Consider the following 17,290-nt stretch of genomic DNA (forward strand, 5'->3'; position numbering starts at 1 on the left):
TGATTCGGTGCTGGCAATGGTTCAGTGTCTGCAGTGGGAGGCCCATGGAGGAGGGATAGTGGATTGAAGATCAGGACCAAAGCAGTGCTGACCACATGAGCCAGGGGAGCCTGGCAGCAGAGTAGCCAAAATGGACTTTAGGGACTGTCTGCTTCTGACTGTACTGTTGTGGTGGCTTTGGAGGACCTTACTGGAGAGATTACCATTGGGCACTCCCTCCCTCCCTCATAGAGGGAGTGGGGCACTGGGTGAGTCACAGAAAGCTTGAGGAAGTAGGTGGAATTGAGAATCTGAGCCAGGAAGAGGCTGAGCCTTCCACTGGACTCAAAGTGGTGCTGGTTAAGGACTCCAGAGTGATGTAAACTGCAGTTCTTCCACTTACTCTGTGTGACCTTGGACAGGTTACTTATCCACTCTAAGGCTCTGTTCCCTACGCTGCAAGATGGAGATGGTATGTCTTACTTTACAGTGTTTTCCTAAAAATTAAATAAGATAACGCATGTAAAGATATGGTATCTTAGGAACTCAATAACTTGTAGTCATAAAGATAAAGCAAACTATTCAGCAAAGGAGATCTAAAGCAGGCTACCCCTAGACACAAAACTGAATCAGAGTCAGAGGACCACAAAGAACTCAGCAATCTGGGAGCTGGGAGGAAGGAAAGTCAGAGTGACTTCTGTAACACCAGAAGCAAGACCTATCTACCACCCTGCTGGGATACTCAAGGGGGACAACGCTCTCTGTTCTATAAATAAACCAGCCTATACTGGTGACAAAATTTACAAGTGACCCCACCCTACCAGAACCCTGTCTCTTTTGAAAACTACAGAAGGTTGGAAGGATTTTTCATTACCCAGGCCACGCAACGACAGGCTGACTACCCACATCTCCTCATTCATTTCTGGTTTTAAGACTAGCTGTCTCCCACATAAAAAGCACTTAGCCTAAAACAATTGCAGCATTCCATGCTTTCATAGGATTATTGAGATCTAAAATCAGAATTTTGTGAAGTTATCTGTCTTGGATTATTTGTATTATCTTTTATCATAGTGGTTTGGGAGGGGCGAAAGAGGGCCGTTTTTTTTTTTTTTTTTTTTTTTTTTTGGCTTTCTTGCTGTCATCTAGGTAATGCCCCTTTTTTCAAAATGCCAGCCTGCTTGAGCACAGTAAAGAAGAAACAAGGAGACGTATTCTCCATAATTGATCTGTATATTCCTAGTTTCCACGTATGGCAGGAACAGTGTGAATAAAGGGACAGAAATCTCAAAAAGATGAAAATTTAGGAGCAAATGGTAAAGGGTTACTTTTGCAGCTAGTAGCTCCTGCCAGGATTATTGAACACAATCAGCTCTTCTTGTCTCTTAGGATTTATGTGGTCCTTGGGGCTTTTCCCTTTATAGGGACTGATAGTAGGACAGAGGGGCTGTGGCAAAAGTCTAAGGTTGGCTTTGTTCCCTCATTTCCTTCCTAACAGGACCAACAGGCTGTATTGCCTTTCCACCCAAGTATGAAAGCTCATGGATTCTTGCATTGCACTTGCTTTAGAACCTCAAGGTTCTCTGACTACAGCTGCAGGCTCTTGGTGCTTCTGGTGCAATTATTTGCCTTCTTCATCTTGATGGTATATCACCTTTACTACCCATCCCTTCCATCTGGTCATCTCTCAGTATCCCATGGATTTCCTCTCTTTGCTGAGGTCTCACATCCATGGTTCTAGAAAAATGCAACAGTGAACTTATCTGGGTGAAAATCCAGTGAGAGAGGGGAGACTGAAAAAAGATGAAGGGAAATGTCTTAGTTCGTTTTGAGGCTTAGGTATTCTCTTTTATAGAAGAGAAAGAAAAAGAGAGCTAGTCAGTCTGGTGTTGCCAGGGTATTTCCCCAACAACCTCATTGCTGCCTCCTAGTGAAAGTTTTAGAATTGAAAAGGAGACCATTTACTGGGAAGGGCTTATAGTGAAAATTGGAAACAATTTAAACAGACCCATCAACTTTTTCTGAGAGTGTCTCTCAGTGTCTGATTAGATATATTTGTGATGGTGGGCATTACCATGGCCACTGGAAAATACAGACCCACAGAATTCCACTGATGGAGTTAATCTTTTCTCCAGGTGTTTACTTTCAAGAGTGGACAAGGCCCATCATACTTATAATTCTTCTTTCACTATTTCCTCACATAAGACTATTCCATTTCCTATATCCTAGTATTTTTCACCTTTTGGACAAAATGGCACAAGAACAAAAACATAACACCATTAATTCATATATAACATAGGAAAAAATTAAACATGAATTTACATTTTGGTACATATGAATGAAAATTCCTTGAAATTTTTGTTAAAAGTTCAACCAGGTTAGGTTAGAGGGAGCTTATAGAAGGTCTCCTTCCTTGGTTGTGAAGGGCTTGGGCCAAGAATATTGATCCCCTGAAATGCAAAATTGAAGTCCAAATCTGTCCTATTTTGAAATGTGTGAAGTTTTATTTGGTGAATGGATGAACAAGTACACAGTTTTTTAAATGACATATTTGTTTTCAGTCGTTCAACACTTGTGGACTTGAGAAGTTTCAAATTCAGTTCATTCACTATCACTAAACAGGTACTTCTGCACAGCTTATACTGGAAAAAGTATATCCAAAGAATTTTTTGAATTTTATTTTTATAAGATATAGCATACATAGTACACACATCATTCACGTACATAAATATTTCTTTTCAATGTGCTAATAATTTGTTGCAGATTTTAAATTTTAAAGAGTATAAAATAATCTAAATTCACCAATATCAAATGCATTGCTTCAATCCTCCTTTTCATATGTCAAGATAATTTTTATGATTAGACTCAACTTTATTCACAAAATTTAGTGAATAACAGTTTTTCATCTCTTGTAATAATAAACATATATTATTTGACAGTATATAATTTTTTTGTCTCAAACTTAAGTTAGTAGTTTAAAAGCTCAGGGATGATAGCTTTGTAGTTTATTATCAGAAAACAGTATATTAATATTCTAGTCTATATAATCATACCTGCTGGTGTTTTAACATTGTACCACCAATAATCTATGAATGACAGACTTTACAGAGCCTGTTAAAGGAATATGGTTCTTAAGAAATCGGTTCAATTATTTTAGCAATACAAAGGCATAACTGATACAAAGTGAACATTTGTAAATGTGTCATATTAACAAAAAGACAAAAACCACATAACATGCTATTGCTGAGTCACATTTCTAGTTATCATACCTAAAATTAAAAAGAAAACAATCACTAGTCTTTTATTAAAAATGAGCAACAGAAGAAGTCAAACTTTAAAATAATATGATGGCCTAAAACAATTCTTATTCAAGTTCATAATTACAATCAATGTTCTGTGTTTCTGTGTGGGTGTGTACTCAATATAAAATTGCAGGAAGGCTTCAAAAGTTAAGCCTTTATAGAAGTTCCTACTTGCACGTAACACATAGCTAGGTCAAATTCAAACTGCCAAAGAAAGAAGGCAAGCAATTTCTCCCTGGAAGGCAGGCCACCTTGAGACTAAAACCCCCAGACAGACGTGCTGCAGATCAAGAAGTGAGAAAAACATGCAAACAAAACTATGCTGTTTGATTTTTTTTTTTTTTTGCATCTATCAATTAAAGAAAAAACTGCTCTAACTACTAAGCAAGAAAATTGTACTCAAAAGCATAAAAATATCCCAGTATAAAGTGATGAATGTTTTACTTCTTTCTTTGAAACAATTTATACTTCTTATTATCAACATCTTCACCCTGTGCAGTTAAGTGAGATACTGTAAAGTTAACTGTACCTTAAAGAGATCAGCAATATGGATGGTTGTGGAGACCAGGATTAAAAGGAAAAAAAAGAGAGAGAGGGAATTGTTAAAGAGTTGAAAACTTTAGGACGCATAATCTCAGCCTGGGCCAGCTCCTTTTCAAAAGGGTTGCCAAGAGGACGCTCAGTCCCTCCTGAGCTATTTTTCACTCCACTACTTCAGACTAGATGCACCAGCAGTGCAAGAAAACGCAGGAAGCATCTATTGCAAGTTACATTTGGACCTCCAAGGAAAATGAGCATTTCTTGCTAGGAACAGTCTCAAATATTTTCAAAGGTGCTTCCCCCCTTTCCCCAAGCTTAACCCTCTTCCTCCGTAGGTCGCAAGGCTCTCTCCTTCTTCTGCGCGCCTCCGACCTCCTTCGGGCAGATGCTCCAGGAGCCGCGACCGAGTAGCAGCGCTGGGCCCGCCAGGGCAGCCAGCAGTGACACCGGGGGATGCCAACGCAAAACAGTGCGCAGACTCCTCCGCGCGCTGCGGACTCTCCACTCGCCTAAACCTGCTCTCAAGTGAAAAGGAGTGGGAGGAGGAGTTTTGGGAGGGGGCGGAGGGCGAGAGGGGGGATCCTGTTAATTCGCGGTCCTGGGGGGTGTGAGAGCGGGAGGAGGCTCCTCCGGTCCCTCCCCCCTCCTGGAGTCCAGGGCTCCACCTCCTCCGCAAGCCCCAAGATATACACACACAGCAGCGGCTGGACATGCACACCCAGCGCCGGCTCTGGGCGCGTACACACGCAGGTAGCGACACTCACCTGAGCGGGTTCAGAAGGCTCCAGCCGCCTTGTGTCGGTGGAGTGGCGACCTGGACCAGAAAGGGGCCCTTTGGGCTGCCGCAGTGGGGAAAGCCGGAGCAGCCCCAGCGCAGACCTGCGAAACTGAGGTGATGGCGCGTTTTCCTTAAACCCCTCTTTCAGCATCTTGGCCCCAGTGCCTGGTCGGCTGCAGCGGGTGAACCCCGAAGACAGGGGGCCCCCGGCGCCACGCAAGCTCGGAGGAGAGCGCGTTGAGAGGGGCGCGGCGGCGCCGGCGCAGGAAACTTGGGAGAAGTTAGTTACAAGTGCCGGGCGGCGGCCGAGAGGAGCGCCAAGGGGACGCGGCCGGGGCTGNAGCGCAAAGGCCAGAGAGGAAGACTTGAAAGGCTGGTGCTGGAGGGACAGTCCCCCCGAAAAAAACCCAGCCGATAGGGGCGTTCCCATCAGCACGCCCTGCCCGAAGCCAAGAAGACTGGCTGGTGCTGCCGTATTTGTATTTATATCCATTGCTGAGCTCTGCGTTCCCGTGGCGCGCCCGGACCCTCCTCCGCCTCCCCCCCTCCTCTTCCTTCGGGGCCACCTCCTCTCCTCCCCCACCCCATCTGCTTCTGTCAAATGAGAAAGTCACCCAGGAGAACCCAAACACTCCAGCCGCCGAGAGCCCCCTTTGGCACTTGGCAGCACGCGGCGGCGGGCTCCTCGGCTCAACTTGGTAGAGCCTCCGCGACGCAACTTTCGGGACTGCTTTGCATTTAGGAAAGAGAAAACCGAAGGGGGGGGGGAGCTCTGCCAGGCAGCCTCTACCTGCGGGGAGATCGAGAGCCAACTCCACCGGAGAGCACAAAAAGGAAGCAGAGGACTAACTGCCGCTGCGGTGTGGGAGCCCCGCCGAGAAGTTCCAGTGTCCCAGAAAGGATTTTCCCGAGCGCTCGGCGGGAGAACAGCCAGGAGGCCGGGAGTGCAGCGCCGCGGCCCTGGGCTGGTCCCCCAGCCCCCTCCTCCCGTGCGGGAGCGACGCCGGGGCTCTGGCCCGCCGGCCGAGCGGGTTCCCGCGGGCAGCCAACATTGATTTCCTGCGGGCCGAGGGCGAGGGCCCGGGCGGCGGCGGCGGGCTGCAGCCGCGGCACGGTGAAAGCATGTCCAAGCCGGTGGACCACGTCAAGCGGCCCATGAACGCCTTCATGGTGTGGTCGCGGGCTCAGCGGCGCAAGATGGCCCAGGAGAACCCCAAGATGCACAATTCGGAGATCAGCAAGCGGTTGGGCGCTGAGTGGAAGCTGCTCACGGAGTCGGAGAAGCGGCCGTTCATCGACGAGGCGAAGCGCCTGCGCGCCATGCACATGAAGGAGCACCCCGACTACAAGTACCGGCCGCGGCGCAAGCCCAAGACGCTGCTCAAGAAGGACAAGTTCGCCTTCCCTGTGCCCTACGGCCTGGGCGGCGTGACTGACGCCGAGCACCCGGCGCTCAAGGCGGGCGCCGGGCTTCACGCCGGGGGCGGGCGGCGGCCTGGTGCCGGAGTCACTGCTCGCCAACCCTGAGAAGGCGGCCGCCGGGGGGCACACGCACTCGCACCCCAGCCCGGGCAACCCGGGCTACATGATCCCGTGCAACTGCAGCGCGTGGCCCAGCCCTGGGCTGCAGCCGCCGCTCGCCTACATCCTGCTGCCCGGCATGGGAAAGTCTCAGCTGGACCCCTACCCCGCGGCCTACGCCGCTGCGCTATGACCCCGCGGGGCCGCCTCGCGAGGACCGGTGTGCACACGTGTACATATGTATAGGTACGAGTTCCGCGGCCTCCCAGTGCGCCCTCAGGCCACTGGGGGCCCGGTTTGTATATACATAAGATGTATAGGTGCCAGGCACTGGCAGAGATGCCAGTCGGGGCGCGAGTGGCAGAGCGCGCGAGGGCGCGGGCGAGTGTGCGTGTGAATTCACAGGATCATTTCCGACCCGCACTTCGGCAGCCAACTTTAAAAAGAGGGCGTTTGTATCCGGCAGCAGTTGGTGTTTGCTTTGCACTTCGGAACCTGTTGCGTTTTGACCCACATAGGTGGAGGAGTAACTTTTTGACATGTTGGGCTTTCCAGTTTTGTTGTTGGGAGTTTTATTGTCGATTTTGCTTTTGTTTCTCTTTACTTTCCTTCCCCCCTCCACCCCCTCCCCCGTCTGCGCTGCATGCACTCTGTTCAAATATTAGGTCTGAAATGGCTGGCACACGGGAAAAGCTGATCTGTGTCATTAGTTTCTCCGAGCAGGATAGCTCTGAACAGCCTTGCTCCCTGTTTATACTATTTGAACTTTGTAGATCTCTGTTCTCCCAAGCAGAATACCCAGACCGGATCCATTCTTGACCAGTGACCAGCTCGAATCTGGCCTTTTGTATGTGAGACGATCACGGTTTCTTTTGTTTATCACGCCACATGCAAATCAGAGCAAGAGCTCTTTTTCAAAAGAGCAAGAAATCTAAACAAGGCACATGTGTGAGATGAAAGTTGTCAATTGAATTTTCTCCCCCTTAAGGAAAAAAAAAAAAAAATCTACGAAGTCTCCCTGAGTCCACTGGTTTGGATTTTTGACATGGTTTACAAAAAGGGGAAAGAGCAAGGTTGCTATTTTCCTCTTATGGCTGAAATCATCTTAAGATTGTAAATGTGTATATGTCAGTGAAAACTTGGAGTCTTGGAAAATGTGTAATTTTCGTCCCCCTAAATTTGAGTCAGTTTTAGACTCAAAAACATTCGAGCAAATGTCAAAGTTAACTTTTAAATATTGCGGAACTGTTTCAGAATCGCAATTTTATCTAAGATTAAATCAGACTTTTTGTCTGAGTGGTAATTATATTTATTATTTAGGAAAACTGAAAGAAGCACAGAATTGTTTTTGACAGATGCCTCTCATTTCCAGTTGTCATTTCTCTTCCAACTTGAACCTTTTAAATGTGTTTTGGAGTTCCCTCTTGGATTAGCTTATTTTTTAGATCGCCTGCAATACATTTGCAAATTTTGATAAAACGCATTTTAGAAAAAAGAACCATTCTCAGTTATGGGGTTTTTTGTTGTTGTTGTTTTGTTTCCTTTTAAATGTATATATTTTGACTAATGTTTGTGAATGAAGTTGGCTAACATGTATTTAGTTTCATTTTTGGCTTTATGTAATATAAAGTTTTAAAAAGTTTAAATATTGGTTTTAACCTTTATGTGTAAATGGTTTTCTTGTGTGATCTTCTAATTTAATATTAGATGCGTCTAAGCTATATCTGTAAATTAGAATCCGACTATCACTCTGTTCATTTTTTTGAACAAAGAGTTTAAATAAAGCCTGAACCAGGGAAAAGAGAAAATCCTCTATTTCTTGTTGAGTTCCTAACAAGATTTTTATCTGAATTGCCCTTACGTGCCTGGTCCAGGTGAAGTGTAAGGTATCCTCCAAAGGCACCCTTTGTTTCACTTTTGAATAGATTTACTAGGAAATCTAAATCAAGCCATTGTTATTCAGAGCCAAAAACCTGATTTATCACATTTTTAATCGTGAATAGGAAAGTAGATTAAAAAAACCCAAGTAGTTGCATTATCTTTAAAAAAAAATAATAAAATAAAAGGCATTCATGAACCAGTAGAACAGAGCTCATTGAAAACGTCCAGAGTGTTCAAAGCATTTCACCAGTTTCCAGTAACATTTTAAGAGGGGAAAGTTGCCTGACCACTTTATCTTGTTAGTAGAATAGCCCCCACCATTTAAATCAGTGTAATTTGTTCACATATCTTTGGAGGTACTCCTTATTTACACCTTGAGGTTTTATTTGGAAGGGTAATGGCCAACAGAAATGTACAACTTTTGGCCTCTTTAGAGCTTCATTCTATAATGCTAACAGCACTAAAATAGAAGTGCAGTATAATCAATTCTAATGGGAAGGGTTGAATTCCCAGAGCTAGGCAAGTCTCCACTGGAGAAAAGTTTTAGATTCATAAAGTATTTTAGTTTTAGAAAAGAAATTATAGGGTATCAAGGAGACTATCAGAAAAAAAAATATTAACTGCAAAGACAAAACCCACCCTCACCAAGATACGAATTCTCAAGATACCATGTACAAGTCTTAAACTATTTTCTCCTTTGACACAGGCCATCCCTGAAGCTGCACGTCTTTATAAGCAATCCAAAGTCTTTAAAGTCATTGTTTTCTCCCAACGGAATAATATTTTTAAAACCATGAAAAGTTTGGGAAATGTGAGAAATAGGCTCTGCTGGTTTGACCCTGATTCACTAATTAAAACGATCCCTCTTCTGTTACTCCCCGAGCTCTTTGCAATATTATAAGTTAATTCATATGGTTCTGAGCGATTATGCAAAACTAATTTGGACTGTCCAGGGGTAATTATCCCTGACACGGTTAATTAAATCCTTTCAAAGCTTCGTCTTTCCCTTTTGTAGCAGCCCATCACTTCTCAACACGGAACTTCCTGCGGCTCGCTGGAAATCACCCCAGCCCTAAATCTTAGTTACCTCCCTGAGCCTTCCAGCTCGGCCCCACCGGCCCGAAGATTCCCCGCCCCCTCCCGCCCCCTCCCTTTTTCCCAAAGATCAGCGTTTTCTGGGAGAAACGCTCCCGAGTGTTGATGAATGGGAAGAGGACTAGGAAGACGGATAAGGGGAGAGGGGAGGAGGCCAGGGGTGAGCACCAGGGTCACATCGCCAACAGATTGTGCGGCTGTTTTAGCATCTCGAGAGGCCCCCCAAGATGTATCACACACTGGCTCCAGTGGTCTTGCTAACAACTTGGCGGGTTCTGCGCCTCGAGACAGCTTCTGGCCAAGTCGGGCTGTGCAGAAGTCAGAGGTGGGGAGGGGGAGGGCGTGGGGAATAGGCTGGGGCTGGATGGGTGCAAGAGTCTGAAAGTGACCCACAAATGACAGCCCTGGAACTGGGCAAAGAGCTGCTGTTGGCGCCCCCGCCCTCTCCATTTCTTCATCCCTTTCCCTCCTCTCCCTTTCTTCCTACTTTCCTCCCTCCCTTCTTCTCTCCCTTCTTTTTGTTCCTCTTCCATTTTTTAAATGTAAGTTTTTAAAAAGCCCTAACGACATTTATTTGGTAGTCACGGTCGCCTAAAAGCTTTAAGGGATTCTCGTCTCAGAGGGGCCACGCGTGTGGTTTCGGGCTGTGAGCAAACAGGTGGAATTGCTCTGTTTTAGCCATGAAGACCGGTGCTGGGGGACGCTGCTGTGCGAGGGGGCGGCTTGCGGGGCGCAGTGGAGCTGACCTCTGTGGTGATTTCTTTGACACCTCCACCCAAGAAACAAGTACAGAACCCCGCGGATCTCCCTCTCGCCCCCAAGCTCCGGGCTGCCGAGGCGACAGGCGCTGAAGATGCCGAGGAGATTCCAGTCTTCCCAGAGCAGACAGGGACCTCGCGCCAGCCAATCAGAGCACGGCTCGGCGCGGCGCTGCGGGCCGGGTGCTCCCGGCGAGCCGAGTTGCTGCAACTCGCCGGCCCCGAGTGGCTGAGTCTTTCTTGCGCCCACAGCCCAGCAGAGGCAGAGAGAGCGCCGTCCAAACTTTATTAATCTCTCCCCTGTTCTTTCTCCCTCAGCCCAGTGCATCTCAAAGGTCAGCCCTCTTCTTTTAAAAGGCTGATATTATTAATTCACTGACAATCCCCCTCCCTTTCTTTTTTCGTCTTGCAGGAAAAAAAGGGGAAATGGTGAAAAGAGCTTTTTTTTTTTTTATCCTTTTTTTTTTTTTTGTCCTTCAGTGGGAGCGTTTAGACAGTCGAGGAGGTTTTGTCCGGGAACAAAACGTAGGGTTGGGAGGTTTTGTGAGAGTGTTGTTTGTTGAAGTGGAGCTAAGAAAAAGCGGCGGCTTTCTCCTCATTGTGAAGAAACCAATCAGTGGTATTTGGAAAACTGTTAGCATTGTGCACTTCTTCTGTGTCCATTGTGAGGCGTTTCTTTTCACAAGGTTTTTTTTTCAGCCGATCCAGCTGGCCGGAATGAATAGCGGTGCAATGTGTACACGCTTTGTCCCTCCGGCCTTCAAGTAGCCCCCATTGAATAGACTAAGTTGACACTGCGTGACAGTGAAACAACATAATAAAAAATACATGAGCCCCTGAATAGGAGCAGGCGCATAAATAAATAAAATGGGTGACCAAAACTGGATAAACTGAATGACAAAACGGTGAAAGGGGAACAAAAAGATATTTAACACGCTAGATTAGCATTAGAATGCAATCTACAAGGCAGAACAATTGATGAATAGGTTTACCGGCCAAGAAAGAAATGGACTAAATGCCCTTTGAATAGATATGCTTTTTGCAAGGGCTTTGAATAGATATGCTTTTTGCAAGGGCTGAATGGGAAAAGGTAAAGATGAAGCTATGCAAATGAGCCGGGAACTTTTTATATATATTCTTTAAACACACACACACACACACACACACACACACTGCTGAGGAAGAGTGCTGCCTCGGGGTGTTTATAGAAGCAATAATTGCCATTATTAGCATTGTCTGCTGCAGATAGAAATTGAACAGGTTGGGATAATATAGGGTAGCAGTAATTATTCCTTTAATTAATGGTTCTTTGCTACTTGAAGAAAGAAAAAAGGAAAGAAGTGAAAGTTATGCAAAAGTTGTATTTCCTTGTGTCCATTTGCCCAGTGTTGGAATCCGTTGAGTATCCATTCTGGCAATACCAAGATACATACTTGAACAATTCCAGGCAACCAGTCCTGAGGGTCTGGATGTAGGGCATGATTTCCATTTAGCCTGCCTTTTTGAGAGACTATTATAGTATCTGGCACATGGTAGATGCTTGATGAATAGTTGTGGAATGAAGGAATATAAAGTTAATGGGGGAACCTGGGCCTCCTTATGGAAGTGGGAGGACACCAAGGAGCTACTTTAGGCCAGCTTGCACCTTTCATCATCCCTCCTTCTTGTCTAGGGGTAGAGGCCCAGGTGGGCTGGTCACTCTACCTTGCTAAGAGTTTTGTTTTCAGCTTCCTGAGCTCCTGGAAGAGGTGAGAAGACCAAGCAAGCTACTAGCAACTACTGAAAGCCCCCACCCCATCCTACTTCTTCCCATCCCTATTCTCACCCAGATACAGTCCAACGCTGAGGATGGAATGGTGGTAAGGGAACCCCACCTACCTGCAAAGAAACACTACTCCCCCCTTTAAAGAATACATTTAAAGCTTGCCTCTTTCTCTTTCCTTTCCCCCCAACCCCGCCCCTCCCTCTTCTGCTACTAGTTAGTCCCTGATGAACCCCAGGGGCAGGGATCCTCCGGGTTGAATTGCCAGCCGAAGGCTAGCCAGGAACCCCCCAGAGATGTAAAACATTCTTGGGTTCCCTGTCCGGCCGGCCCCAGAGGCGTCCGTGCGGGTCTTCTGTTTTATTTTCTCTGGTCAACCAAGCTTGACCGACTGCTGGTCCACCAGCCATCCAACTTTCCAGTCGTTGTCCACGTTACCCTCAATTTAATAAAATAATGAAAATTATAGACGGACCTGGTCCAGGTTCTTACAAATGAGCGGAAGATCAGAGACAGCCCAGGGCAGCAAATCTCCAGACCTCCCCGACGGCGGACAGGAATAAAACTTTTGTATTGTGACTAAAAGGGGAGATTCCAAACTCTCAAATCAGCGCCCCAGTACACACACTTTTTAAGAAGTAATTGAGGCTTACCAAGTGCCCAGAGTCTCCCAGATGACTTGCATATTTTAAAATGTAACCTGAGCTTTCGCGGTTTCGACTTAACCTAAAACATACAAATTACTTGAAATCGACTAATCTGAAGTTTTTTTGCTAACAGCTCTATTTTATAAACCCGTTGGGAGTCATTTTGAGGAGATAAACCCACAGCTATCCGGGGTGACGGGCACTTGTGGGGAGGCAAGGACCTGTTGGATTGTGTTTCCACGGTCAAGGTGGCCTCTAGGCCTTCGTGGATGGCCTCGGTATAGAGCAGGGAAGTGGCACCCGGAAGGAAAGAGCTCAGTTGCCTTCATTCTCGCGACGCCCCTCCCCGCCCCAGCCCCTGGCTGCACGCTTTGTCCGTGGACCTCACCACCGTTGCCGGGCCGCCCCATCATTCACACTTGACTGGAGGAAATAAAATCGGCTTTGGCTTTTTAATTCCTTTTGAAGATGTCTGCACCTGATTTCTACCTCCTCCGGGCTCCGCGCTTGATTGGGGGAGGGGTTATTTAGGGACTTTTTGACAAGCAGAAGAAGTTTGGGTACTAATTGTAAACACCCCATTGCTCTCCTTGAATGTATTTATTGTCACAAGAGCCCAGGGCTGGGAGACACCCGGCCTATTACTCATTTTGAGCCTCTAGGCAAAGAATTCTAGTGAGATCAACTAGTAAAACCAGATTTCTTAAGGGAAATTACGAGGACATCTTCAGAAACTCTTGACAGAATGATACTCCTGGATTGTCAATTTCACTTGAGCACCCTCCTCCGTAACCCACCCCACCTCTATCATTTTATTTCGGGATCACCCCCAAAGTAATTAGCCATTTGCAGAAAGTTTTGGAATCCCAAAAGAAGAAGCGTAACCCAGATAACAGAGAGGTTTTCAGATTGCTTGTCTCTGGAGCCACCTTTCCATGAGGTCGGGGTGGAGAGAAGTGTGTCTGCAGAAGAGGGACTACCTTTCAAAGGGCTCTCCTCGGCGTGACGAGGAGCAAGATTTCTGGAGGGCCAGGACTTCGAAGGTGGATTAAGCACCAATATGCAGTGTCCCACTGAGAGCCCGGTTTATCCTATCCGGAGTGCCCCACAGGCACTGCCATTGGAATTCACGGGAGCCTTTAGCGCTTTCTCCCTTTGCCCTGCAGATACTTCATGTCCAAAAACTGGTTTATGCACGCAATGCGAGCGCGCGCGCGCACACACACACACACACACACACACAGCCGAGTCTGGAGTGGATTCCGGTTTATTTATCACTATAAGGGAAACCCCAGACTTGGAAGTTGTCGGCGAGATTCCATCAGACTGCAGGTCTACGCGGGCGCGCTCCGGAAGCCAAGGAAATTATACCAGACTGGGATTGCTCTCAAACACACGCGAATTTTGCGCAACAAACATTTGCGTGAGCGCTCTCCCTCGCTCCCTTCCACCTCGCGGATGTTTGTTTTAAATTGGATTATTTGAATGGTCTCCCTAGATGGCCTCACTTTGCCTGCATAGACCCGCTCCGGGAAGAGGAACGAGAAGAGGCACGTAGAGCCTGTCAGATTGCCTGTCTTTCCTATCCTGGGAAAGGGTAGGGAGAACTTCTTTAGGATAGCACAGACAAAATGGGTGCAGGGTGAAACGGGTGGAGAGGAGGGCGTAGAAGAAAAGGGAAGAATCAGAAAGGAGAAGGCGATAAAGACTAGAACTGCAGCAGTACGGACACTACTTGGGGTTCACCTAGGAAGGCGCCGCCCAAGTCAGAGGACCAACTGGACCACCAAACTGAAGAAGGTGGAGGACCCCAGCCCTCCAGACCCTTCCGTGCCGCGTCCGCAGCCCAATCCAGACCCCCCTGCAAGGCCCCTGCCCCTTCAGTCCTGAGAGTAGAGACTGTCCCTGCTGGGTTGCGGGGAGAGTGTGAGGCGATGGTCACGCAGGATGCTACAGGATCCTTGTGGGGAAAAAGGGGGGGAGGATAGTGAAGTGAGGAGCATCCTGAAGGCCCCCCACCACCACCCCTCTGCCTGCAAACCTCCACCGCCAGGCTGGGGCCACTTAGGAAAGAAGATCTCTGAAATTGGGACCAGCCTCTGTTCCACGAATTTAACCCCTGCAACACAGTGCAAAAACAGATTTGGGGCAGCCTGAAACTCATCTGATTCATGGGGACATTTTTAAGGAAAAGAAAAAAAAAAAAAAAACCTCAGAAATCTGACAGGCCTTTAGTAGGGACCTCGGTGCGAGTGAAGGGACTCTACTGTCCGCGGAGCATAATCAGTCCCTGGCAGACCTTGAGCACCACCTGCGAGTTTGCTCCCAGCTCCAGGGGTGAGCCTTTGATTATGACCCCAGCCCTTGTTTGCAGCCTCCGCCCAACTTCCAACTTCTGGCTGTGTGGGGAAGGGCTGGCGGGACAAAGGCGCCAACTGCCTCGTTCCTTAAGCTTGTGGAGCCGGATTGATGTTCTTCCTTTTCGGGGACTAGGTTTTCTCCAGAAAAAAAAAAAAAAAAAAAAAAAGACTTGAATAAATAGTTGGAACGGTTGATTAATATGTCTTGGAACCAGGCTGTTTAAGGTCGCATGAATATACATGAGCCCGCGGCGCTGCTCCCACCCGCTCCATTAGCCTCGCAGGGACTCCGGGATCAGGCGAGGCCGAGCCTCTCATTCCCGATCCCGCTCACTGAGGTCCGCCCGAGCCACCGCTGAGTCTCCGGGCACCCCACACCCGGAACACACACCTCCGTGCATGGCGAGTGGCACCGGTCCGCGCACACCCGCTTCGGGTCTTTGGATGCCGTTTTCTTTCTTTTTGTAGAAAGTGCCTAGACTTCTGTGACAGATACAGAGTTGGGAATCAGGCCGGGGTGGGAGGGTTGCGCGCGGCGGTGGGGGGGGGGGGCTTCCCCGCCACTTTCCCAGTTTGGGCACAGATTAATCAAGATGAGTGGCTGCGTTAAACTAGGCGACCCTGAATGTGTTCTGAAGTTCTGTGCTGGCGGAGGTCGTGACCCACCTTCCAGAAAGAAGCCATTGAGCTAGTGGATTCCAAGGAAGGGACTCCTCTCTTCCAAGGCGTTTGTTTTCTGATATCCGCGGGCCAGGGCGGCCGCAGGGCATAACACCCACCCAATACACTTCCAAAGTCCTCTTGCCTTCTCCTGCTTGGAAAGTCACCCTATGACCTAGTCTCCCTGTAAACCCAGCGTCTTCGTCTTTAGAACCTAAAGGATGTGGCAAAGCTAAGTATACATGTAGGCCTCGGCAGCTCTCCCATCAGTCCCCGCCTGGGGCCTCGGTCTCTCTCTTGTGCATGCACTAGGGCGCTGACAAGGGCTGCAGCAGGTGCCTGTCGTCCCAGTTCAGCCCTGAGTCTCAGGCAGGAGGCAAAGGCTTGGCGTGCGGGTGGCCCAGGCCCTCCAGGAAGGTGAGATCCAGGCCTCCCGCCTAAGGCCTGCTGCAAACTTCAGACTCTCACCGCTGCAGAAACGCCTATGCCCCAAGTCTTACCCGCTAGGATCTGAGTCTAAGCAGAAGTAGATTCATCTCAGTATCTCCAGGAATGTGCTCTGCGCGGGTGGTGGGGGCAGTGCCCCTGCGGATTGCAAAGCCCTCCCTGGTTGCAGAGCAGCGCTGTAGTTGGATGAGCTCTTGCCCAGGGTGAGCATGCACCCTGAAGTTTCTGTTTGTTTTGTTTTTGCTAGACACTTGTCACCTCAATTCAGCCCATGATATAAGAAGCCGGATTTGTCGCCTTGCTTAAATCTTGAGGATGAGTTTGAGGATGAAACCAAATTCTGACCCAAATGGCAAACCTCAAGCCTTCCTCCAAGTGTTCTCTGAAAAATAGTGTGAGGTTGAGACATATACCCGTCCCTGTCAGTGCAGGTCCTAGACTGCCTTCCCTCATGAATTCGAATCACTTCTGTTGGATGTAAAGGCCTCTGTAGTCCCAGGCCTGGAGCTGTCCTCTTTGCAAGAAGGAGAGAGGCTGACAGTTCTAAGAACATAGGGAGGAGGTCTGGAGAATTCCAGGCAGTTCTGTTACCTAAGGGGAGCTTCTGCTGGGAAATGCTGTCTCTTAAGGTGATCAGGAGAGGGGTGAAAACATTTGGGGTCCTGGACTAAAAGACAGGAGGCATAGTTGAATTGAACTCATATGGAAGAAATGTCCTCTGTATAATACCAGAACTCAGTTGTTTGTGGTTGGGGATAAGTCCCTAAAGTAACTGCTGCTCCTGAGCTTCCATTCGTGCCAGTAAGACTTTCTGGGTACCAGACTAAGAGGGATCGTTCTCAGTGCACCCTGGGTAAATGGTGCCCCTTGGAAGCCATTTCTCAGCTTTAATATTCCAAACCATGAGGACTTTGCCAAGGCCCAAAAAATTAAGTGGGGAGTGGGGTGGGGAGGCTTTCCCAGACCATATCTGCCCACCACTCCCCACAGAGCCCAACCTCTACTACTCAGTATAGATCATTGGAAGAAGTGCCCTTCCCTGACCTTTCTGACAGTAACATTTTCCCTGATCTCTTTGAAAATCAAAACAGAGGCTAGTGACAATTGGCTGTGTCTGGTGTGCCCCAGGTCTCCAAGCTGAAGGTACATCATGACCACAGGCAGAGGGGTCTATCTGTAAGATGGGGCACTGTAAGAGGAAGCTGGTGGTGGGGAGAGAGTTTATTCATTTTTCTGCTTTAACAAAGCAAACCATCATAAAATTTTTTTTCCCTTTGGCCACAAATGTTGAAAGTCAGGGCTGGGGCTGTAGCTCAGTGGTAGAGTACTTGACTTGCGGGTGTGAGGCCCTGGGTTCAATCCTCAGCACCACATAAAAGCAAATAAATAAAGATATTGTGTCCATCTACAACCCTCCCCCCCACACAATTTTTTTTTAAATGTTAAAAGTCAAAGGCTTAATGTAGCTTCTGAGAAGGGAGAGAAACCAAGCAGGAAGACCCAGTTGGTGTGGGGAGTCCTCCACAGGTTCACCTGGAGTCCAACCTCATTTTCTCTTACTTC

At 47.8% G+C, this 17,290-nt stretch overlaps 1 protein-coding gene across 1 annotated transcript; it reads left to right on the plus strand.

The window, feature by feature from the left end:
- The first annotated feature begins 4,876 nt into the window (after positions 1-4,876).
- On the plus strand, positions 4,877-7,918 carry Sox21 (SRY-box transcription factor 21). Its single transcript, XM_015483949.2, is given in 2 exon segments — positions 4,877-6,075; positions 6,077-7,918. Coding segments are annotated over 2 exon segments (591 nt in total). The 5' UTR covers positions 4,877-5,718; the 3' UTR covers positions 6,311-7,918.
- Positions 7,919-17,290: the final 9,372 nt, after the last annotated feature.

The sequence above is a fragment of the Marmota marmota genome, unplaced genomic scaffold (assembly GCF_001458135.2).
Source record: "Marmota marmota marmota unplaced genomic scaffold, marMar, whole genome shotgun sequence".
Classification (NCBI taxonomy): Eukaryota; Metazoa; Chordata; class Mammalia; order Rodentia; family Sciuridae; genus Marmota; species Marmota marmota.